This window comes from Antennarius striatus, chromosome 4 (assembly GCF_040054535.1).
Source record: "Antennarius striatus isolate MH-2024 chromosome 4, ASM4005453v1, whole genome shotgun sequence".
NCBI lineage: Eukaryota > Metazoa > Chordata > Actinopteri > Lophiiformes > Antennariidae > Antennarius > Antennarius striatus.
In genome coordinates, this window is record NC_090779.1 from 9,255,025 (window position 1) to 9,279,628 (window position 24,604).

Sequence of the window (24,604 nt, forward strand, 5' to 3'; positions counted from 1 at the left end):
TGGAAAGCATTATCAGATTTTGAGTAGTAGTCCCTGGTGTTTCTAAACTTCTCGTGCATCACATGATGAGGAGAAGCGTCACAATTTGAAATGGTTTGAAGTTGAGAGAGATGCCCTCTGAGGCAATGCGGACTGGCTGGCCACCGTCACGTCTCTCCAAGAGATCACAACTGCAAAGAAGGAAGTTTGGTTGTTAGAGAGTATTAGAGTATACACCATGCTGGATAGTGGTAAACACTAAAAATAGAAATTACTCACAGCCAGGCTTCTTTGACTGGGAGTGTGGTGCAGACTGTTGCACTCACGCTGCTCCCATGTGACTCATAGAGCCGGACCACAAGTGCCCCCTTCCTGTCCTCTGCCTGTTATGGTAAATGGAGTAAATAACAGGATGAAAATCAAGTCAAACTAGGTCAAGCTCAGTGTTTAAAAGGCTACCTGTTTGACAGTCTCAAGGATGACAGCTGGACTGCTGATGGAAAAGGCGCTCCACGGGATGATGTCTGGATTACAACGGACCAACCTCAAAGGGAAGTTGAGGTTATATGCAGACTGGATGACAGCAGCATCTTGGAAAGACCCTGTATCACAACAGACATCACAAGTCCCACCATAAACAGTTTCAGAATTTAATGAGAACAAGCAAGAAAATCTGACCTGCAGTTTCAGAATTTAATGAGAACAAGCAAGAAAATCTGACCTGCATGTGGCATGAGCGCATAGGTGAACTGATGAGTCCCCATATCAGCATTGGCATCTGGAGCCTTTGGTGCTCTCAGTCTAAAATAAATCTGCTGTTAGATCTCAACTGAGCAACGGCCTCAGTTGTTTTTACTGATGTATCCTAGGAATGGGGAAACTCACAGGGACAGCGTCATGGTGTTCTTGTAGACTGAATAGCCATATTTGCAGTCATTCAGTAGTGCAACTCCAAAGTTGTGCTCTGACAGATCAGCCCATTTGTGACCCCAAACCTGAGGAGGAGACAAAGATGAGGGTCAATGCACGGCATCTAAACAGCATCACTGCTGTTATAAAAGCATCACTAACACAATTGTCCTACTGTAGGAGTGCAGGGCTGAACCAGATGGTGTGGTCAAATCAGTTGTGAGCTTAGTGCACACTGACGGCCCAATATTGTATTCACAATCACAAAAAAGTGCATATACCTAAATATAGTACCTTCAGGCTGAACGTTTCTAATACGGGTATTGTACCTCATATTTAGCCCAGTCCCATGAAGTGTTCCTGTGTGTGGGTCTCTGCAGATGGCCAAACTGGATCTCATACGTAGCACTAGCGCTGCGTACTCGCACAGGGAATTCCACTTTCAGGAACTTGTGAGACTCAAACCAGTTCACCTAAAATTAAAGTTTACAACTTCCGGTTCGATAAGGTCGTGGGTTATCAGTGATTCTCGAGCTCGGTCCAGATATATGTCATGTTATTAAGTACCTCTGTGTTGAACTTAAGGTACTGACACGCGGCATCCATGACGATCTCCTGTGTGATTGTGCTCTTATCACTGATCCTGAGGGTGAAGCTCACAACGCCTCTAAGCCCAGATGAAGACGACACACACACAGGCTGAACCACTTCCAGCACTGGCTTCCTGTTGGGCCATTGCTGCTGTTAAGCTTCTGATTTATAAACACCTGTCTTTTCAGTGTATTAATTGATGTGTGTAAAAGTAATAATTGAAACCTTGTCTGCAGATGGTAGTCCATTGTATCCCAAGCATCCCAGTACAGAGGTATGTCGTCAAACATGATAAACTGGTTTCCATGACTGCAATCAGAGATTGCCTCTCTGAGTGGGGAGAAAGATGTTAGTTCATGCTGAGACTGCCATCAGAAAAACATGGATGGTCACGTGACTTCCCACAATACCTGTTTGCCCCAATCAAGTACAGTGAAGCCAAAGTGCCGTTTTTGTTTATGACAGTCTGTATAATCCCATTCTCCATGAGGACAGTACCATCAGCCTGCAATGTTACACAACATCTCAGCCAGACACATTACAACAGAGCTAAATCAATTCTCTATAATACATATGGAACAAAAGTCAAAAATGGTATCCCTGAATAGCAAAAACCTCAAATTCACAACTTGGTTGTTGTGTGTAATAAAAAACAAACAGAGTGAGTTCTACCCCGGCATTAAATTAGCCGAGTTGGCCCTCTCTGTTTAGTTTTGTCTACTTCAGGACACATGTACACCTTTTGGGGGGTGTTGGTCAATGGCAGACACTGGTGGCTTCATTCAGTACATGACCCCAAACTCCCGGAGAGACCCTGAAAGCTGATGCTCTCACCATGATCACCATGAGAAACATATTTGAAAGTGGGCGGGGGGATGCGTGTGTAATGAGTTATACATACTTGAACAGTGACCAACACTGGAGTCATGGGCTGTGTGTCTTTGACAGGAGACAACCCCAGGCTGGGAACTCTCACCAGAGCTGTCCAACACACATTCGCAATTGAAATTAAAAATAATTACATACATTTTTAGATTCAACAATCAATAAAAATACATGTAAGTTAAAATACACATTAACTTATCTATCGTACCCAGACCAGGTAAACCAGCACCATCTTGAGTCTGGATGACCTCATGGCGCTCCCATGGCAGAGAGTTCAACACACCGGCAGATTTACCCTTTGACCCCAAGACGCTTAAGGCATTCTGCAGCAGCACAGCTCCACCACTGCGAATTTCTAAAAAACAGCATGATGATTTTTTTTTTAATATATTATATACAGTGGTACCTCTACTTCCGAATGTCTCTACATACGAAAATTTCTACTTATGAAACGCCTCAACAGGAAAATATTGCCTCTAGTTACGAAAGAAATTTCGAGTTCCGAAAGGTAAAAATACAGTATGGGCTACAACTCGTTGCTCCCAAAGGTTCCTGAATGCAACATTCTTATAGCTGCTCAGCCATTGGCTATTACTTAGCATCCTGGCATCCCATCGGCTAAGAGGGACCTCTGTGTGTAGCTATATAGGTGTCTATGCAGTGTCCTTGTCATTCGGCCCTGGACCCATGAGGTGTTCCGACAGTCTTACGTAAATGTATTAACTTTTAGAGTATTTGTTATGGACCCCAAGAAAGTGACGGAGAAAATAGGAAAAGAAAAGACGAAGAAAAGTTTTTTTGCCCATACAAACAAACCAAGAGATGATAGAAAAGCATTAAAAAAGGGATGCCTTTGGTTGATCTTTCCAAAGAATATGGCCGTAATGCATCTACAATTGCCATGTTATTAAAACAAAAGGAAGGTGGGTGGTTGGAGAATTTCAAAAGGACTGGAATTCAATCTGTTGTTCGGAATCATGAGGCAAGACCGCATGACCCAAAGAGGGCAAAAACAATGAGGACAGCAGTTAAAAGGTGTGTGTGTGTATATATATATATATATATATATATATATATATATATATATATATATAAAACTTATTTATTTTTTTAGTTTGAAAACAAGACATCAACGTGGCTCTAGGTACACTGGACACTGTACCTTCATAATAATTTAATGCATCCTCAACAACCATTTCTATACAGCTGCCAGGAATGACGTCATGGAACTGGTTGAGAAGAAGAAGCCTGACGGGGGAAATACAGTTCATAGAATACTCTGAAACACTATAAAATATAAACCATGTATTCAAGGTCATCGTTAACTTTAACTGTATGTCTGTACCTCCACAGTTCCCGCAGTTTTTCCACAGGATACTGAAAAGTCTTGTCCTGGCACAGAGCCAAGCTGCTTGCAATCTCAATGTCGTGAAGCAGTATCTCACACTGACGGTTCCCTTTTTTAATCTGGAAAAAATATAAGAAGTATTAAAATAACTCTATAGACAGTGATAACATTTAAACTATATAAACACATTATTAGTTATTAGAACTTGTCCTTCAAGGATGAACCCTTCTATTATTTTTTGTCGTCTTTTGGAGCTTGCTTATTTTGTAATACGCTGCACGCATCTCAAGTATCTGCCTTTGAATATTATTTTCTATTCATTCATATTAAAGAAAATGTAATTCAGAAATTAAGATGTTAGTAAAATGGGTAAGATTATGTGAATAACGATGATAGTAATAATAGTTAAGATTTTTTAAACTTTTTTTCCGCACAGTTAACTCCGCACCACCAGTTCATATTCAAGCTTCAAATACAAGTACTCATTTCAGGATTTTAAAAGGCATTCTATTCTGGCCTTTTTTAGTTTTGTGTCCAATATGAGTTCTATTTTTAAAATGAGGACCATGAGGAGATCTTTCTTCTACCTGTGCCTGTGTAGTATAGGTGCCTTGATGCAACTCTAGGAAGAGCTCTCCAGTCCATGTACAAAGCAGAGCTGACTCAGCCCGGAGCTGAGAGAAAAGCTTTTCCGGGCTGGAGGCCTGGACCCTGAGTAACACGAGGAGGAGATGGTTATGACGTCACTGGCTACGCCTTTGTTACTCATTCTGAATAAATCACAATCACATTATGGAGGAGTATAAAAAAACAACACAATGACATCAAGAGGACATAGCTCATATCCTTTAAGTCATACAGTGCACTACAGATGTGCGCACACACCCCACCAAGTTCAATGCAGAAATCCCACAACGCTGATGTAAAATGTCGTTGCTCATTTTATTGTGGGAAGTTTATCTGCCCCAGTTTGGACTAGGTCGCTGTTACTGATGAGTGTTGAGTTTGGGACAGGAACTAACTTGGGAAGTCCATCTGTGTCCTGGACACGGCGCAGTCTGTCTAACATCAGCTGTGTGGGTCCACCGCCTCCATCACCAAACCCAAACAACACTGCACTGTGATTGGTTCTGCCCTTGTCTTTGTTATTCTTCACAGTTTTCACCAGCTGTGGGAAGAAGCAAACCAAGGCAAGGGTCAGCTTTGTGAGGACTGCAAATATTCCAGCTACAAACTGAGCATTCATTCTGTGTGTCGAATAAATCAGACTCACATCTTCAATCTTGCCCTTCATCTCGTAAGATTCTCCAGGTGGGAAGTGTGTTAAGACCTCAGAGCCATCAAGGCCTTCCCACAAAAATGTGTTGTGCTTTGGGGAAAAGAAATCAAAGCTGAAAACTTTTCATGAACAGATCTTTTTTTTTCTTTTTTCCCCAACACTGACCCCCGAGTTAGCTTACATACAGGAAATGTGTTGACCAGATTCCAGCTGAGCTTCTGTGTCAAGAAATTGGAAATGCCACACCCCAGCATAATTTGAGGAAGTTGTGCTGAGTAGCCAAATGTGTCCGGTAGCCAGAACTAAGGGGAAGCAGTAAAAAGATCCATATATTGTGCACTGGTGATGAATACACATGTATGAGTAGCAGAAATTAGACACAGACATCAAGGAGAGTTATTTAATACTAAATTTACCTCTTTGCAGATGATTTCAAACTCACGATTAAAGAAATCCTGTCCTTCCAGGAACTGTCGGACCATGGACTCACCTGAAGGGAGGTTGCCATCCTGGCAGACCAACACACAGATTCACTTATCTTAACTTTAATCACATTCATTAAACTGTTTAAGGACCAATGTGATAGATTCAGAGGATAAATGATATGCAGTTTATTTATAAGATGAACTTTACCATTTCCACCCACGATCCTCCAACTGGAATGAACTGGCCTTTCTTTACATAATGCTGAATCTGGGTGTAGAGCCCTGGGTACCAACTCTTTACCCACTGGAACTGCTGGGCCTGGAGGATAAGGATTATGTTTGAAGATGACAGCGCTGATCTGTGGAAACTTTCAGGCACAATGATTAGTGGGTGATTACCTGAGAACACGTAAAAATAAAGTCAGGGTTCTTCTCCATTAGTCTGATCGCCGTCACCCAGCTTCTGCCACATTTGCGAATCGTCTCTTCATAGGGCCACAGCCAAGCTGCAGATAGTCAGATTATAGTAATTTGAAAAATAGACAATGTTGCATAATACATTTTTATAAATTTACCGCTTCATTTTACTACAACTAATGATAACTCACATTCAGTATCAATACCAAAACCATTTCCATACCAAAACAGTCAAATCTTTTGTGTTTTAGAATCTAACGACAAAAAGACTAAGAACTAGAGGATGGATATTGAAACATAATGAAATAATGAAAAAGAAGACAATACTATAAACCGAACAAATAATTTGTCTCACATTTTTTCCTTTGTGTTAAACCACAGGTTGGACCTGTTCTGTTCCAACCTGTGATTCTCAGCCACATTCAATATAATATATTAATGTAAGACCTGTGTCTATGTGGCAGTGACCCATTGCATGAGTGGTGTGCTGGCTTTCTCCATTGCGCTGGTTGAAGAATTTATGAGCCAGACCGCGTGCTTTGGAAAAAGAGCTGTGATCAAATGGATTGCAGAGGTTCACCATCTCATTGACAGTGAAGAGTGCCTGGTAACCTCGTTGGTCTTCTTTTCCAACTGCCTGCAAAGAAAGGGAACGGCCAGAGTTAGCTTCCTGTCATGAATCCTAAACGAAAACAATGATTTTTGTGACCTTACCTTCACAATGTCAATCAACATCTCAAAATCAGTCAGCAGCTCCTGCACGTCCCGGTTGAACACCACCAGCTCCGCCTTTTGTAAAGAAAACCTCCTGTTTGGATCCGGGGCTGCAATCATGGACCCCTGACCTGCTCCAAAAAGCCCATTACAGGCCACCTCTACATAAAGGGTGAGGCTAAAGAACAAGGGAAAATGTACATTTCAGCTGAGAACCCAGTAAGTCAAGATGGAAGCTGAAAAGCCGTGAACTAACCTGTGTGGGTCCTCATCTTTCAGAAAGTCAGACAGGATATAACTCGTCTTTTCGCCCTCTTTGGTCAGGCCCTACAAGTCACAGTTACATGTCCTGATGAAATCTAGTCATTCTTCAGTGTAGAATTTGGTACTTTAAGTCTGACCAAATAAAACTGCTTCTACATTACCTGAACTGGCTGCTCATCTCTCCACACCATGGCTTCTCCATCACATTCCCACAGAAGATGAACTTCTTTTCCCCTCCAGGACTCCGGGATTTTCAGGGTTACTTTAAACCAGCAGGTCCACCACCTTCAACAAGCATTGAGCTTGGATTATTGGCAAGACCCCAGCAATAACAGATCCTGGGATGATAAAGTGAGTATATTACTTACGTTGGTCCAAAGGTGTCACCCAGATTATGAGGAGTGAAGTTCTGCTTAGAAGCTTCCTGGAACGAGATCCGTTTTGAGCATGAGAAGGAGGTGAGGGACTCCAGCAAACACGAGTCCCCATAAAGACTGCAAAAAAATGAAGTCAATTCAGATTATCATTAAAAGAAACAAAACACAGGTCGATTTCTTCAATACAGTCCTGATGACAGCAACCCTTTAAAATGTCAAAAATGTACAATTTCATAAATTGAAATCAAAAATTTCAAAATGTACATGCTTTATTATGGGGACTTTCAGGAAAATGTACAACAGGTCCAATTCAGGAGAAAGTAGAATGTGGCGCATGGATTTCATCACTAAATATCTTTTGAAATCCTCTTTGAACTTAATATTTACAAATATTAGAAGGTGAGTGAACAACTTATCAAAGTGTTTTATTTAAACAATGCTGTAAAGTGCCCAAATCTTGCACAAAAAACCCCCCAAAAACAAACCCAAAGAAACGACTTTGAAAGTTTAAACAAATGTTGGGATCAGAGAAACACAGTTTCCCGCGTAAATCAGAGATGAATCACAGACACCTTTGAAGTAAACAAAGTGTCGGACCGCTGTATTGATGACTGATTATTGACAGACTGACGCCGGCCCTTCATCAATCCAGACCAAAGCCTCACCGTCCTCTCAGGTTGCAGTCTGTGAAGTAAACATCAGAGATGAACTTCTCTGCTCTCTCCAGGAGAGTTCGTCTGTTCTTCAGGACCGGCTGCTGAGCCATCACCACAGGAATAAAGTCTATCCAAGAATCGTTGTGAAGGTACACCTGGCCCCGGTTCACCATATAGATTTATTTGACCCGGAAGTAGAACTTGTTGCATTTCAAGCAACACACCGCTAGGTGGAGTCCGCGTTCTACAATTGGATAAAATGACATCTTTTTTTTTTTTAAAGCTACAGTGTGAACGGCTCACCTCGATTCTGATCCTGTCAAACCAGATTTGATCAACTTTTGCGACCCACAGTTCAGTGTGTTTTTTTGTTGTTCAGATCAGCTTTAGTTGTCTTAAAATAATGATTACAAATGACATTTATCTCACAATAATGTGAACAAATGTGCCCTCCAAACAGATGGTATGTGCACAATGATGTGATTTATAGGCATCATTATTGTCCCATTAACAAAGAGTGTTGTATCTGTTTGACAGCTGATTGTACTCCAGACCTGGGCAAACTAAGGCCCTAGGGCCATCCGATCTTATGCAAGTCCCTGTCCGGCCTGCGTGTGGCCAATCATAAATTACGTACACACAAATTACATGAATTAGGCTATTTGACACCGCAATGTCAAATAGCCTAACACAATATTTACAGGGTGTATTTTTCTTCTGATTATCTGTACAAACGACTCAAAATATTTAATTTAGTGCATTTTACACTGGAAGAAAGGTAGTGAATATATTGGTAGAAGATAGTGAATATATTGGTAGATGGATGCTAAGTTTTGAACTGCCAGGCAGGAGGCCTAGAGGAAGACCAAAGAGGAGGTTAATGGATGTAATGAGAGAGGTCATGAAGGTAGTTTGTGTGAGAGAAGAGGATGCAGAAGACAGGGTTAGATGGAGGCAACTGATTCACTGTGGCGACCCCGAAGGGAAAAGCCGAAAGAAAAAGAAGAAAAAGAAGAAAAAGAAGAAGAAAAATATTTTACAATGGAAGAAAGTTGGGCAAAATTAAGTTCAAGATTTGTTGGTGTGGCCCTCTGACACAATTCAGGTTTCTCATGTGGCCCCTTGTAAAATTTAATAGCCCACCCCTGTTCTAGTTGATGCAAGTGTCACAATTTCATCAGAAGGATGGCAAACAGTATGTTAGCTGTTCTAGGCACACTGTGAGCAGTTGAAGATGTGTATTGTTTTTGTCATCTTTCCTCTCTGGAGATGTGGCAGTGGCTCAGCGGTAGAGCAGATGTCTTGAAGACGGATCACCCAGCCATCGGTGGATCGATTCCCGCTCCCGCCATGACATCCCTTGGAGTGTGAGCTGACAGTGGGAGATGTCAGCACACCTCCCAGCCACTGCCAAGGCGCCGTCCCCACTACAAGCCACTCATTTGGGGCGCGACCTCTGTGCGCGTCCCGTCACTCTTCCTCTCCTGGTCTAATTGCATGATTACAGGCCCCTAGTGTGCTGTGTTTCAGGGGCCTTGTTCACAATACTGTGTGATGCAATAAGACTAACACTTATACAGTATATGCATGTACTGAGAGTGAGAAGAGAATTTCCCCTCCGGGGATCAATAAAGTGTGAATTATTATTATTCACCATGTCAAATGTCCTGCCTGATGTTGACAGAACCTTGTCACAGACATGCAAAAAGCTAGACAAATTCCCTTTGTTTTCATTTACATGGATGAGAGTTTGGGATGTGTTCAATGTTAGAACACATATTCTAAGGACTCAATCTGATTAGAATGAAATCTTTTTTGCATATATTTGTGAAAGGAAAAAAAACAGGTCATAGAAAATTCATAGAATCCCTCCAGTAAGGGACTTGCTGGTATGTGAATGTGTGAAATTGTGGTGGTCAGAGAGGTCGTTGGTGTGGCTTGGCTTCCAAGTTTCCGTTGGTCTGCCCAGGACAGCTGTGTGTATGTAGTTTACCATTACCAAGAATGAATGAGGAATGAATGAATAATGGAACCACTGTAAAAGCGTCTTTGAGTGTCTAGAAAAGTGCTATATAAATCTAATCCATTATTATTATTATTATTATTATTATTATTATTATTATTATTATTATTATTATTATCATCATCATCATTATTATTATTATTATTATTATTATTATTATTATTATTATTATTATTATTATTATTATTATTATTATTAATAATAATAATAATAATAATAATAATAATAATAATATTGTTGTTGTTATTTTATTTTTATTTTTTTCCAACCTGATAACATGACCCAAGCCTGTAACAGATGGTTCTACATCAGATGTGCATCTCATTACTGCTGAAGTTACAGTAGTGTGAAAAGTCAAGTACAGTATAAGCTGTTACGACATCAATGTCAGTCAAATATAAAGAATCACAGCAAACAACAGTTGGAAGACACCAAGTGGCAAATTGAATAACCTTAAATAAATAATGCACAACATGAATGCCTGGACGCCTGCATCATCAAACAATCTTTTAGCAGCGCTGGAAGATCAGTGGATGACTTTGTCAACTTCCATCCTACTGAACGACAGCATACTTAAAGCATCAAGAACAAACACTAGGTAAATATTTAGGGCACATTATTGGAAGGCGATGGTAGACTTTCAAGAGAGGTTCTGTTTCCCAGCTGATATTTCATCAACCAATCTCAGACCAGACATTGTGTCATGGTCCACTTCACTCACATCCTTCATGGCATCCAGCCTTGCAGTGCCCTGGGAGGAAGAAGAGGCCACAAGAAACTCTGGCACACCAAGCCTGTGGCCAATGCTCCGTGATGTGGCTGGACAATAAAACAGAGCAGTAGACGAAGACGGCAGAGAGCAGACGGCAGTCTCCATGTTCATCAGGATGCTCACTGTAAATGTGAGATCATGGTGGAAATTGGTTCACAATGATGTCAGATAAGGGTCACATGAATATGAATGATCATGGCAGAAAGATCACATGTGTGTCACTGTGAACCACAGTGTGAATTAATCTTAGTGTCAGTTGGTGAAATATAAAATGGTTTTTTTAAACAGTAAAAGTGATTACATGTTTTAAACAGATTTATTAATTTTCTTTTTGGTTGTGTGAATAGGTATTCATATAAGGCTGCTTGACTTGAGACTTTGCCTTGCCATAGAAACTGGAGGGGCACTCAGTAGAGAAATGAAAATAAACCATGATTCCAAATTTCAACAACACTGTTGGGTCCTGCTCTAAAAGTATTAAAGAAATGCTGGAAAAACTGAGTTTACTTTTCTGCCAATTTTGATAACAACTGTTAAAAATCTCAATTTCTGACTTGTACGTTGAAAATATCAGTGCAAGTTCCATTTATCTGGTTCCACTCCAACAATTGAGGATTTCTTCATTACAAGCCCTCTAAAAACTTCAGTTTTTGATAACTTGGTTCAGAACTTCAGCGACAAAATGTAATGAAGTCATTCGTTTCCTGTCAGGTATTGTTTGTGTAAGCCTGCTAACAGACAACACAGCAGGTAAAAATAGCATTGTTAAAAAGGCATCTCACTGAAAAGAAACAGCAGTTGCTCACTCTTTTTATTCGGCACATATTGCATTTACAAAAAAACAAGAATGTTTCAACACATGAAGAGGGAACAAGATGTCGATTCAATGAAACAAGATCAGTGAGGACGAAAGCAGCTAAAATGACTCCCTGCTGGAGGAAACACTGGTGTGTAATACCGTTTACTGTGACTTCTCTTTATCTAACAACTTCCTTATTCTATGGTCTATTCAGTCTGGTCTTATAACAAATAAATATATCACCCCCCACGTCATTAAGCATGCAAATACAGTGCAAGATGAAAACAGCAACATGCGGAGGTGGTACAATGGTCGGAAAACCCTGTGAGGATCATCTAAAAACTCTCCAACAGTCCTGTGGTTGGACGGGCTTCAGTCTAACTGAGGGGCTCTCAGGATTGTTGAGCAGCTAGTCTTGTGATCAGGCTGGTGCACAGGGGTTAGGGGTCAGCCCACATGCAGTCGGACCACACAAAAGCCTATTTTTTCTCAGGATTACTCTCAGGGAAGGAATTGTCTGTTTCTGTGTTTGCACTAAGCTATGCACCCTTTTATTATACAGTCCATTGAGCAGCTGTAACTGCAGGCTTGGTGAAAATGTGGTGCAGCCCATCCCTCTCAGGCCACGCTACCATCAGGGGTGTTTGTAGACTCCTCTCTCCTTATTGTTTGGACAGCGGTCGAGTTGTCTTCCATGCAGCCTTGACTTCCCACCACTTCAACTCCACTATTACTGTTTTTGCCAGGAAGTTTTGTTAGGAGCTTTCCCGAAGAAACTGACCACACCACATTGGTTAAATGAAGGGGGATTAGGGAGGATAGTTGTTGCCTCTTCCTCACTTTCTGCATGAAGACACTCCCCTAAGTGACCATCACAGAAGCCTGACATGTTCCACCTGCCATGACACCAATGACGTCTAGATTGTGAGTGGAGTCTCTCGCTGGACCCTAGACCATTATCACATGTTCTACTTCAACATTTCATGCTTCCACAAATGTCCAGGGCATTTTCAAATATATGACTGATGCAAAAGGACAACGGTCTGAAGGTCTTTAGAGTTTGATTAAAATCTTTTGCAGTGTAGTTCAGAGTGGAGAACTAAACACTTGAGCCGTACTCATCTCGTTCTCTAATGCCGTGTCCACCACCTTTGCTCTTGTCCTGTTGAACATCAGCTCTAAGAAATAAAAGTGCACAATATATTCATAAGGTCACACGCAATTTTTAATACTCTTTTTTATCTTCAGCTGAAAATTTTGTGGCCATAAAGTATCTATTATTGAGGCTTATTCCCTGAATAAGTAAGTTTGAGTGTAAGAAAACATGTTAGGAAGAAGAGACAGCAAATAGCAGGGACATTTTTCTGTGTCAGGGAAATCTGTGACACGGCTGTCACTTATCTTACACCTCCAAAAGTAGACTGTGCATCATTAGCATAAAGAAATGAAGGTGCAGACAAGACATCTGATGATGAGGAGACAGCTGCCAAACACCTTCCCTCTGGAGTATCTTTTCTTTGCATAGTTTATCTTTTCCTTGGTTATATTTTTGAAGCAGATGATAAAATCAGACACTTATAATAATGTCATAGCCTTTATTCTTTCAATTTGACTTTCACACTCATGTTTAAAGAAACTGACACCAGAGGTTCCTCTATGGATCCTAGTCATAATAAACCCTAGCAGGTGTTTTATTTACAATACACACTTAAAATTCTACAATAAAATTGTAGAAGGTGTATTATCTTTGTCATTCAGCTTTTAAACAGTGTTGTAAAAACAAGCGTCATTCATCTCATCTCTTTTGAGGACCTCTTGAAAATTCTATAGCTTAAGCATATATCAACTATGTTACAAAAATAAGAGTCAGCCACACAGTAATACCTATACTCTCTAATGTAAATTGTAATGAATGCAAAATAATTCTGTATTATTGTAGGAGGTGAAGCTTTGAACCCTTTGATGGAGGTGAAGGTTGCCATACTACAATGAACACCCTCAATTGATATACATTATTATGTCATGACCATGATTTTCACAAGTGTAATTGTAGTCTTTTAAAAATGTTTTGAACCTTTGCTTACCTTTTCTCCTTTAATAGACAGAAAATGAAAGAAACAATGAGAACCAGTCCCAAAGCTGAGCCCACCAGGAGAGGAACCAACAAACCTGCAGAGCATGGAGCAGCAGAGGTAGAAGGAACTGTGATAATTCAGGTCTTTAGCTTCATGCTTTCATGTACAATGTGTGTGAATATGTGTTTGCAATGTTAAAACAGTAGTGAATTATAGATTACTCTATATCTTCATTTCAATAATATAGTCATCTTAGCTTATTTGTTATTACTTGTTAAAATATCAAGCAAGATCCCTTTGATGCTGTGAAAGAAATTTAAGATGAAACGCAACATTGAAAAAGTGTTTATAAAAGCAACGTACCAGCATTTATCCAAGATTGGTCTGCTGAGCGACAGAGAGAAAGACAAAAGAGAAGGTGAAAATCATAGTGGAGAAGACATCACAGACCATCAAGATAATGGTTAAAGAGATTCAGTAGGTTTCATGGGACATAAGATAAAGAAGAAGAAACAGGATTTAATGTCTTGTACATGAGAAGCTGAATGACTTTGATACAAATGTGATGCTTTTGGTGTTTCAGACAGGGTTTGATTTATAAGACTCAGCACACACACATGCACGCACACACACATGCACGCACGCACGCACGCGCGCGCACACACACACACACACAAACACAGTTGATGTCAAATGTGTCCTAGACTGATCTATCTTTAATTGAATAAAGTATGTGACATATCTCACTAATGAATGAATATGATAATAATGGTTTTAAATGAATTAGACCTCAGCACACCCAGCCTTCCTTTACTTGCCAGAGCTTTTTTCCAAGAAGCAATAGAGTACAAATCTCTTAGAGTATAACCCCTTCTCTCTCACTAGATATACATAAATACAATATATACAAGTATATTCTGCCCAGTGTACGATAGTACAGCATCACAGGTAGCTAAAAAAGAATACCTTCTAAAATCTTATGTTTGGTGTATATTGTATGTTCAAACACTGTATGGATTAAATTTAGCATATGTGCTTTATGTAAAATGATTTTATTTAAAATACAGTATCTCATTATTTATATACAATAGCTGCTTATTGTAAATAGCATTTCTACAGAACATAGAAGTTAGGGATGACATGTAAAGAGCTTTACTCTTGCAAATTACTTTGGATAAGCTGCATCTCTATACTGTTCAAAAGAGAATGTTAATTACGATATTAGAACAGAACTTGTACATTATAATAGCCATGAGAGTAGCGTAAAACATGCATTTCAAAGAATCACAAATGTGCTAAAATTATACAGGAAGTAAATGTTTTTCATTTGTGCAGCTTTTCAAGACAAAATATACATACTGAGATCAGTCCTTAGGTCCATTCACTGTAAAGAGACAATCACTGGTGAAGCTTATGCACAGGTACAGGTGCATGTTGGCAGCACATTAATTGATTTCGTTTTCTTTATAATGAAGTTATACTTGCAGGCACTGGAAATAAAAATTTCAGATGAAATACATCTGAGAGAAGGAGCAGAATGCAGGGTTGCGTTTTGGACTGAGGGACTTTCAGCTAATATCAGCAGCAAAAACTGACTGTAGGACACTCAGCTATGCCAGGAGGATCCCTAGTCTTCCCACTCCATAGGCAAAAGCCAGGGATGTGGATGACCCTGGCCGTGGGGCTTCTTGGAAACACTACTGAAAGGGAATCCTCCATAAGTTTTCACCGGCACACTTTGTTCAAGTGCTGTGGAAGTCTTCTTCTGATTCGTCACAAATGTTTTCAGAGAGCGATCTAATTCAAATGCCTCATCTGTTGGTGGCCGTCCACGCAGAATGTATCTGATAGTGGGGAGGGCTAAGTCTGACTTACAGTCCAGGTAGCTCCTCAGGTTCAGCTCAGGGAAAACTCTATCTCTGAGAGCATGAGCCAGCTGCGTCTCCGTGTGGGACTGTCTGAGCTGATGTGAAAGTCTCTGCTCCATGGAGATGTAACACAGCTCATCTTCAGCTAGAGATGGATTTAAGGTTTGCTGTCTTGATTTCATCAGTGTCTCCTTCTGCTGGTTCTTGAAATCTTTCCTCTTGCCAGCATGGAGCTTCTCTGAGACACTTGGCAGGAGCTGATGGAGTCCTTCATCAGCGAGGTCTGCTAGGTCACCAACCAGCAGCTGTTGAATGACTCGCTTTCTTGTGAGTGGAGATGTGACCGTGCGAATACCGTGCGGTCCTCTGCCTGCATCAGACACACAGCCAATCACAGCTTGTTAAACATCCCTGCCTGCAGGTTATTCCTTGGAATGACTATGGCCATGACAACCAGCACGCAACAGCTCTGCCAGTAGTGGTAAACCATGAGCACAAGCCATCTCCTCCAAAATGCGACAAAAGCTAACGCAAAGGAAGACAATTCCAGTGCCACGTCAAAACACATGCCGTTAGGTCTGAGAGGAAAGCTTTGAAAAAAGAAGAAAACATGCACCAAACCACACTCAACAACCCTAAATACCATTCAGTGTGGTAAACAAGTCATCCCCCTTAAAATAAGAGTTCAAAGACAAAGTTGTTCTGTTCATTTGTTCTATCTTGAATTGTAGTCATGACCAAGTTCAACAGAGTCATTCAAACTTGCAAGAAGACGTCAGCAAAAAAGGTCAGCTGCATGCAGACGATGCAGAAGTGTGACGGCCCGCTGCTTTGCACAAGAAGAAATGCCCGTAGACCATTCAACCCTTGCCTTTTTAAAGCAGTGTGATGCCATTTTACATGACGTTTCCACTATCTTTCAAGACCATACTCACCCTCCTTAAAAGATACCAGTACGAGTCGGCTCTCAGCGGGTTGTGGTTTCCTGAAGTTTCTGCTCAGAGGTGCAGAGGTCGAGTCCTGGGCATGGGAGGAGAAGAGGCCCGTCGCCAGGGACAGAAACTAACAAGACAAAAGAGATTTTACCACAGCAATAAAAGTTAAAAGTAAGGGGTGTCCCGTAATTTAACGTCTGAGAAATAAATTTAATGTCACTTGAAAAACAATAAGTTCCTCATTTATTTCAATACTTTATAGGCTTATTACCACTAACCTGTTTTCGTGATATTGTTACTGGATTGTTGAAAACTGTCCAGAGGACACTGGGATAGCATGGTGGAGTTGTCAGTGACCCATCGTAGCGATAATACTCATCCAATTGTGCAGGCAGCAGGGCTCTGATATTGAAACCTGGGATCTGCACTCTCTGATCTGTCATGTGAAAATAAAATAGAAGTAAATCAGGAGTGTTTTAATAACGGCCTGTGATTCCAGCACATGAAAGGAAAAAAAAGGTAATAAAAGATCTTATTTACGGACTTGGGTTTAAAAGACAGCATCACGAAGATCACTGATAAAGTGGCAAAATTCCGTTAAAAGAATTCAGTGCTTTAGACTCACCCCTGTACTTGATACCGTTGATGTACTTCAGAAACTGTTCATAGGCTGGATTGAACTCTCCAATCTATTTGACAAATATGGTCAGATGGTTTGAGTGCATCACCAAAACAACACTACACAAATCCACCTCACCTCTATCAGGACACCCAGCACAGCCAGACCATCAGATTTGTCTACAGCGGCAGATAAAGTGGGATACTTGTCTGCATTGAAGTGTACTACGTGCAGCTGTGAGCAAAAAAAGACAATACGTAAAGAACCTGAGGAGCAAGCAAGATAAAAGTTATGTGGAGTTACACAGTAGTAAAAGTTTCACCAAATTATACACTTACTACTTTTTTATGGAATTTCTTCATAGTCTTCACAACATACATTAAATATATTTAACATATTAACTGTAGTTTCTGACTGTAGTTTCCTTGTGTTAACAGTTTCTATATTTTCTTCATCTCACCTCTTATTATTCCTTGCAGAACTTACATCTAACTGTTGTCTCTAATTGGAGAGAATGTTTCAAGCATGAAGGTGATAATTATGTCAGATGGTGGTGTTCAGTGGATATAATATTATAAAATCCAGAGAGACAGTGAATATGCATTACAGAATGCGTTCTATTCCACCACATAAATAAGTAGCAGACCGACAGTTGTTTGATTATGTTCCTGTAAACCATTCTATTAAAGAATGACAAAGCTATGTTTACAGAATTTAATCTGACTTGGGAATCTAGGCAGATATTTCGTTTTTTCTGGGAAATGTTCAATTTCCTGTCATTCCATCCCTCTGTGAACATGTTATTAAGGAACTGTGGTTCTTAAGATTGAAGGGATGGACTTTCCACTGTGTCCACTCTGAAATCCAGGACAAAACCGCAGCACCTTCCTTCCCTGTGGCTGTGTCGCAGCTGGGACATAGTCCCATGGAAGCACATAGGTTGTAACCACGTCAAGTTTTATTTGAGTAATTCAAATGAGAGCAAAGAGTTCAAAAATGTTTCTTGTTTTATCTTAGATGATAAAAGAGATTCTGACTTTTCAACTTGACAGAGGGTGGTAATGACTTCTACACCTGTCTGCATTACAAAGCACAGGAAGCCTCTCCTTTCCAGAGGTGGTTGAGAACCAAAGCAGATAATAGTCTGGTGCCCTAATCCACAAAACGTCCACTCTGTCACACTACTGTACCTGAGGCTGACAGAAAGTGTGTGATTTGATTGATAAAATACAGTATCTATCAATATCTTTCTATATCTATCTAGTATATAAACTCGACTCAACTATCCTTTCTTTAAAATGTAGACATAACTTTATGTTTGAAAATGTTTCTGAAAGCAGCTGACTGGAGAGTGGATGTCAACTAATTGCATGACGCAGTCTGAAGTGGCAACATGCAGATGCAGTTTCATCAGACTCAGCAATGTCAGTGGCTCTGATTTCTCTGCCGGTCAAACGTCACGTTTAAGTCAGAGAGCATTAAATCACTCATCAGTTGTTATCTGATGATGCAAACAAGCAAAAGTCTCCTCTAAAAGAATGAACTGGACTGACCTGAAAGTAAAATAATTTACCTTTTAGCAAAACTTACCTCCAGCAAAACTAGTAATGTCTTAAAAAATACTGTTAAATGCAAAGCAATGCTGAATTTCATCATCAGTAGTTTTTATACACTACAAAATACACTTATCTAAAACAAAAGAACACGTGAAAAAAATATCTCCTTCCAAACTGTATCGAGCCTTACTTATTTACAGATATATTATTACTAAAAACATCAACACAGTGTTGTCAGGGTGGAGCTGACTTTACACTTTGTACACTGCTGGTGTTTCTATTGCAATTAATCATTTGTTTAATCTGTTTTATATGTAGGATATTCATTTGTGAGGTAACTATTAACCTTGAGATAAATTTGGTGATGTACATTTCCATGAAATGTCCAGAGAAAAAAATGGACAGTGCAAAGTGTAGTAAAATTAAATTTACATTCAGTAGCAGAGTACTCACTCTGTGTCATGCGCCATTTCCTTTGCTTACCTCTGCTGCATATTGCTTGTTATTTATGATGTGTTCGGAGCCTACTGGTCTGCCGGAGGAGCCCCAGTGCAGATGAAGTTGCGCTGCAGTGTAGCGATGAGGTAGGCTGGAGATATGCATCTTAGAGGGCAGGGATAGTTGTACTGTAGAACCCAGCACAGATGATAACAGAACAGGAGTGAGGTTAATTCAGTTCTCCAGGGGAACTCAAAATGACAGCTAAAATAAGGAGGTCACCATGCCACACACTGAAAGGTCCATTTTTTTCAAAAGCTGTAGTTACCTTTACTGTACTTCATGACAGGACACTTTCCACATCTGTCAGTGAATGATGATTGTGTACAACAGAAAAAACCTCTGTAAGCTTATTTCAGACACATATCACACTGATGATGTCACTCCTGTGGCACTGAAGCCCATCAGGCATGCACACATAAGCATTTATCCACTATTTGCACTCGTTGGTGGCAAACATTGTACGTCCGTGTATTACAGCAAATCATCACCTACACGTTCAGGCATTAAAAGGAACGAGTTTGCAGAGGTTGTCACTCAATTCTCCAGTTAACGTTGCATTTTTCTGCAAATGCAACCAGAAACTATCTTCAAACCAACAGAATGTTTGAAAGAATTGAACGTAATTTTGCTAAGTGTTATTTACCTGCCTGAGTCATCAAAATATTTTATTCTGTGACAGATGGGCAGGGTTGTTTATGCTCTAAATACCACATTAAGAAATGAACTTTATATCTGCCTTATTTTGCAATTACATACATGGCTGTGTTGTGGTTTGACATCAGACATTAAACTGAAGCTGCTCTCTTTTGTTAAGACACGTTGGAGACAGCAGTGATGCCTGATCTCTGCCCAAACGTTTCCAGACTAAACTTGGAGCCCTTTCTTTCGGCAAAAGGACAGTTAAGATAATAAGAGAGTCATTACAGAAAATTGCCATGGCAGATGATCGACATATTATTTTCTTTAGCCTGACCCAGAAATCCCATCTCAAGAGCAAGAACGCACTGCTCTGTGATCTGACTACAAGAGTTTAAACATGTCAAGACAAATAAGATCAGGTGTTGACTTGGTAAAAAGTTCATTGCCTGTGATTGTGTGAGTTAAAAATACACATTTAATTGTACACGCTGCACGTTGGAATTCATTCTGTTGACTTTCATGAATCACACTTACCACTGTGTCCGTTATTTCCCAAAGTGAGCTGCTCATTGGGTGACAGGTTGTAGTTCTGAACCTCAATAGGAGGTAAAGTTGGGTTGAACCTCAGCAGCTCTGACTTGATGTTAACTGGAGACTGGAAAGCTCCACTGCAATATGGATAGTGTTTGTACCAGTGGTCCTGTCCTTCCGGCCCTATAACAGCATCAGTTTGAATTAATACCAGCAGAATCACCTTAATATAACCCAAACTCAGCTTTCATTATTTGTACATGTTTTGCAGTGGTATTATATAATTCTGAAACAATAGCAGAGATATGTTGCATGTATTCTAAAAACTAGAGTTAGAAAGCGGGCCAGAGCTTGTCCTTGTCCTACTGAGCATTTTATCTATATTCAGTGATGTATTATTATCAAGGCGACATGGGAGAGGCCAATGGCTTCTCTCTCGGGCCCTTATAAAACAGGATGAGTGAGAACCAAGCTGTTTTTTGTGGGGAGATGCGAGAACGCTCTCTCTCCAAATGAAAGGTTCCTCTGAAGCAGAAGGGCACCAGACATGTCCACATTTACAGATCAAGTCTAACAGTCCTCAAAGTGACCTCAGCTCTATGAGGGTGTCCCTCAGCAGCGTCTGCTGAGTCAGTGAAGCACAAGGGCCATGGAAATAACACAAATAAAAAAAATAAGAACTGAAGAGGCAAAGGAGAAAGAAGGAAACACTTGACTTCTCGATTTCAGTGTTTTGACTGTTATCCAGGGACCCACAGCAAAATGTTAAAATACAGCCTGATGCCTGACTGACCGTTCCCAAACACATACTGATTATGCAAGGTATACCAAAAGATGTTTGAAGCTAAACTCAACATTCAATGAAGATCATTTCTCCTAATAAGAAAATGGAATTGACCCAACTATCATCACTTTACTTTCTGCTTGAATACATCCCGTCTGTTCTAAATTCAATGGCCTTTGATGACCTTTGGTGGCCCTTGAAGTTCCTTGTTGAGAAACAGATGCAAGTATTTTTTTTTCCTGAATATAACATAAAATTATATTTTTACCGCGGCGTCAGAGGGGTTGAACACTGTGATGGCTACAGTCTCTTATGTTTATTAGATCATCGTTTTGTTCCTAATGCAATCAATAGCTGGCCATCAGGGTCTGGCAGTAATCATAACCTTATCTTCTTGGACACTTACCTCTACTTTTGGAATATTCCTTGTTTACCTTCTGCAACCACTATTCTAGTGCCACAAGATATTTTATATTGGATTAAAGTCGGGTGATTGTGATGGCTCCTAGAGCAAACCAAGACTTTTCTGAAACCAAGCCCTTGTGTACTTTAAAGTCTGTTTGGGATCCCTGTCCCTTAGGAATGTTCAATGAAGGCAAAGCTTTGTTGTCCTCGCAGATGGAGATGTTCTCTTTTGAGATTTCCTGATACTCAATGGAACCCATCTTACCTCCTACACGCTGCCGGTGACCACTGCCCGACGAAGCAAAGAATCACCACAACCATACTTCATTGTAGACAAGGTGTTCTTTTTAGCATATGCTGATCCATAAAACTCCAAAGTTACAGTTTTCTTTTATTATACCACAAAACAGCTTTCAAAGGTCTGCAGCTTGTCTAGATCAATTTGAGCTACTGGACTTAGCTTTTGCTTTTAGGTCAACAGTAGAATTTACACATGGATCCCTTATGTACATTTAGATTTAACAGAAGAAAACTTTAGCACTTTAAATATAATATCATATGAGACATGCTATCGCTGTTGCCTCACAGCAAGACAGTTCTGGGTTTGTGTTCTGTGCAGAATTTGTATGTACTCCCAATGTCTGCGTGGGTTTTCTCTGGGTTTCTTCCCAACTCCAAAAACATGCAGCTTAGGTAAACTGATCGAATCCAAAATGTCTATAAGTGTGACTGTGTGTGTTAGTGTTAGTTCGTAGTTCAGCGATGCGGTGGCAACATGTCCCGAGTGTCTCCTCGCCTCATTCCCATAAGTCTGCTGGAATAGGCTCTAGCAACCCCCCTCACCCCACAAAAATGGAGAAAGTGCTTTGGAAAATGAATGAATGACACATGCTATTCAGGGGGTTGAATGATTCTTAGACTACAGTGGAATTTTGTGTCAAATCTAGTAAAGAACATCTTTTACATTTACTTCCTTTTAAGTCTTAAACACTGTATTTTCTTTCCTCTGCACAAAAAGTATTTAGTAGAACATTTTATATGGGCTTTTCTATAATCACTAACATTTATATCGATGGAAAGAGAAAATCATATCACTGGTTGAGAAAAATATTACAGTCATTAACATCACTTATTCTACTCTCGTGTTAAGGTTCACTGTTTTGTCCTTTGTCAGAGTGTGGAGTGTTTAGGTGGAGATAAATAGTGTGACTCAGGCTCAATGCCCCTACCAGTGGGCCCTACCAGTGCTACAGACTACTGACTCTGACAGAGCCTTATCATGAGTATAACTGATGATCTGAACCTGTTGCATTTTTCATATGTCACCGTGAAAACTGCTCAGCTACAGGATTTTTTAAATTATTGCAATTATTGACTAAACAAAACTTCATGATAGTTTGACCCTCAAAATTTCACTATAAGATTATCAAAACCATATCTCATAGAATTTGCAATCAAATTAGTATTTTTAGTTTCACATGTATCAAAAACACAATATGTCATAGTATCAAAGGTGTTTTTTAGACAATCTACCTGCAAATGACGGTTTTCTTGCATACCAATCCCCCACCCCCAAACCCAGTTTCATGGCAATCCAAAACAGCCCTATAATACCTATCATGCAATGCTTTAAAAAAAAAAGGTGAGAAAATATCTCTAATTCTGTCTCTTTAATCTGATCTATTTGAAGCGATCTTGCCACATATAATGCCTACATCCATCAAACTGGTAATGACAATCTGCCAAGTACTTTTTGTGCAATCCTTTAAACAGACATACAGAAAAACCAAGACCAGTGTAAACATTAAATCCTTGGCAACAGTAATTGTACTGTGTCAAACAAGCATATTAAAATGTTTACATGAACATGCGTGTTTGACTTAGGTCAGCGTCATCATGTATTTAGCCACTGACGTATCTATCAAAAATAACAAGTCTAATTTTCCATTGTTTCTTAAGATGTTATTTTGACATAGGTAGGAGAAGAAGCTGTGTGACCAGAACCCACAATGAGCAATTAGCTCCCATTAATGCTAAGCAAATGCAAACTTTGGTGATCTCAGATTTTAGAGGACCGAGTTGACCAAGAATAATTCCCTGTTTACATAAACGTTTGAGCTTAAATTACTATTTTTCGGTGAACGCATCACGCTCTTGAGACATGGTGACACAACGGTAAGAGATCATGTCTGAGCACAGTAAGTGCTCCTTGTGGTTCAAGAAGTCTCTGCTCATAATCCCTAATGTATGAGAAAACACAGTCAGTCACCTATGAAACGATGTACGTGTAGAGTCTGTGAGATTACATTAGGTGATGTCAGGTCAGCAGAGCAAAGGAAAGCAGGTCACAGAGAGGTTTTCTCCACTTGGTCAGTCATAGTTTCTTATAAGGACAGATAGGTAGAAAAACATTTGGATTGAAACTGGGACTGCCTTAAAGAAAAAGTTGGAAACTGGATGTCAAATTAGGTAATTAACCAGTTTACTCCATTTTTATAATGTGCTATCAACAAATTGTGAGGAAACTCACCAATGTATGTCCATCTGGCACCTGGAACACAAACAAAATGCGTCCAATTTAGTATAATGTGACATGAATTTTCAATATATTTTAAAATTTAAAAAACTATAGAAAACTGATTTTTAGAATATTAAGCATTCATTTTGAAATCAGGCGACCGTGTTTTGTGAGCAACAGAATTCTTCAAGTGCAGGTGGAAAGAGACGCGTCATTTTTGCAGGTGAACACCAATACCTAGTGTTGCGCAGAGATTTTCTTTCTTCCACTGAATATAAAAGTACACCAAAACTATTCACTACCATCCTAAGGTGCTCCTATAACAGACCTTACCGTGGAGAGTAGGGAGGAGAGTCAGTTGTATAAGAGCGACGGGCATGAATCTGAGAAAGTACATCTTGAATCCCTCGCGTTGCGCGCCTGATCCCGGATCACCGGAGCCCCAGCTTCCAAACCGGCTTTTATATCCATCTTGTCAGCTTCATTGTTGCTTGCAGTGACGTCAGAGCAACAACAAAACCAGCCTTCACAGTCATTTGGCCACCAGAGAGTGACGGCTTGACCGCATCCAAGTGAAGTCACGCATTTAGGTTCAACCTGCTGGTGGATGAAGAACGCGTGACGCACGCACGCATCCACCGTCTATCTATCCAACCCACTTCAATGAACAATTATGAGGCAGCTCCTGACATTAAACACACTTTGCAATTAAATAAAACAACCCTTGTGATATAT

At 40.1% G+C, this 24,604-nt stretch overlaps 2 protein-coding genes across 7 annotated transcripts; both read right to left on the reverse strand.

Annotated features, from left to right (window-relative positions):
• Positions 1-29: 29 nt before the first annotated feature.
• man2c1 (mannosidase, alpha, class 2C, member 1) lies at positions 30-8,017 on the reverse strand. 2 transcript variants are annotated; one of them, XM_068312518.1, is made up of 26 exons: positions 7,854-8,017; positions 7,180-7,305; positions 6,973-7,096; positions 6,804-6,874; positions 6,548-6,725; positions 6,281-6,470; positions 5,816-5,922; positions 5,625-5,735; positions 5,408-5,500; positions 5,177-5,293; positions 4,986-5,081; positions 4,735-4,880; positions 4,300-4,423; positions 3,710-3,831; positions 3,527-3,612; positions 2,573-2,719; positions 2,381-2,460; positions 1,890-1,984; positions 1,705-1,809; positions 1,456-1,612; positions 1,218-1,361; positions 865-974; positions 701-780; positions 439-581; positions 259-362; positions 30-170 (listed from the first exon to the last, which is right to left on the reverse strand). In XM_068312518.1, exons 1-26 carry the CDS (start codon positions 8,015-8,017, stop codon positions 59-61), a joined length of 3,132 nt encoding a protein of 1,043 aa, XP_068168619.1. In that variant the 3' UTR covers positions 30-58. The 2 variants fall into 2 exon arrangements, with proteins under 2 accessions (XP_068168619.1, XP_068168621.1); XM_068312520.1 differs by having other exon boundaries at positions 7,180-7,235; positions 7,854-7,946.
• Positions 8,018-14,546: 6,529 nt separating this feature from the next.
• ca12 (carbonic anhydrase XII) lies at positions 14,547-24,310 on the reverse strand. Of its 5 annotated transcripts, none has more exons than XM_068313475.1 (10): positions 24,203-24,292; positions 23,882-23,902; positions 23,658-23,734; positions 20,166-20,345; positions 18,975-19,117; positions 17,074-17,169; positions 16,942-17,005; positions 16,595-16,752; positions 16,317-16,443; positions 14,547-15,751 (listed from the first exon to the last, which is right to left on the reverse strand). In XM_068313475.1, the coding sequence occupies exons 5-10, from the start codon at positions 19,092-19,094 to the stop codon at positions 15,141-15,143; spliced, it is 1,176 nt and encodes a 391-aa protein (XP_068169576.1). In that variant the 5' UTR covers positions 19,095-19,117; positions 20,166-20,345; positions 23,658-23,734; positions 23,882-23,902; positions 24,203-24,292; the 3' UTR covers positions 14,547-15,140. The 5 variants fall into 5 exon arrangements, with proteins under 5 accessions (XP_068169576.1, XP_068169573.1, XP_068169575.1 ...); XM_068313472.1 differs by having other exon boundaries at positions 23,621-23,734; XM_068313474.1 differs by having other exon boundaries at positions 23,658-23,784; positions 24,203-24,289.
• Positions 24,311-24,604: the final 294 nt, after the last annotated feature.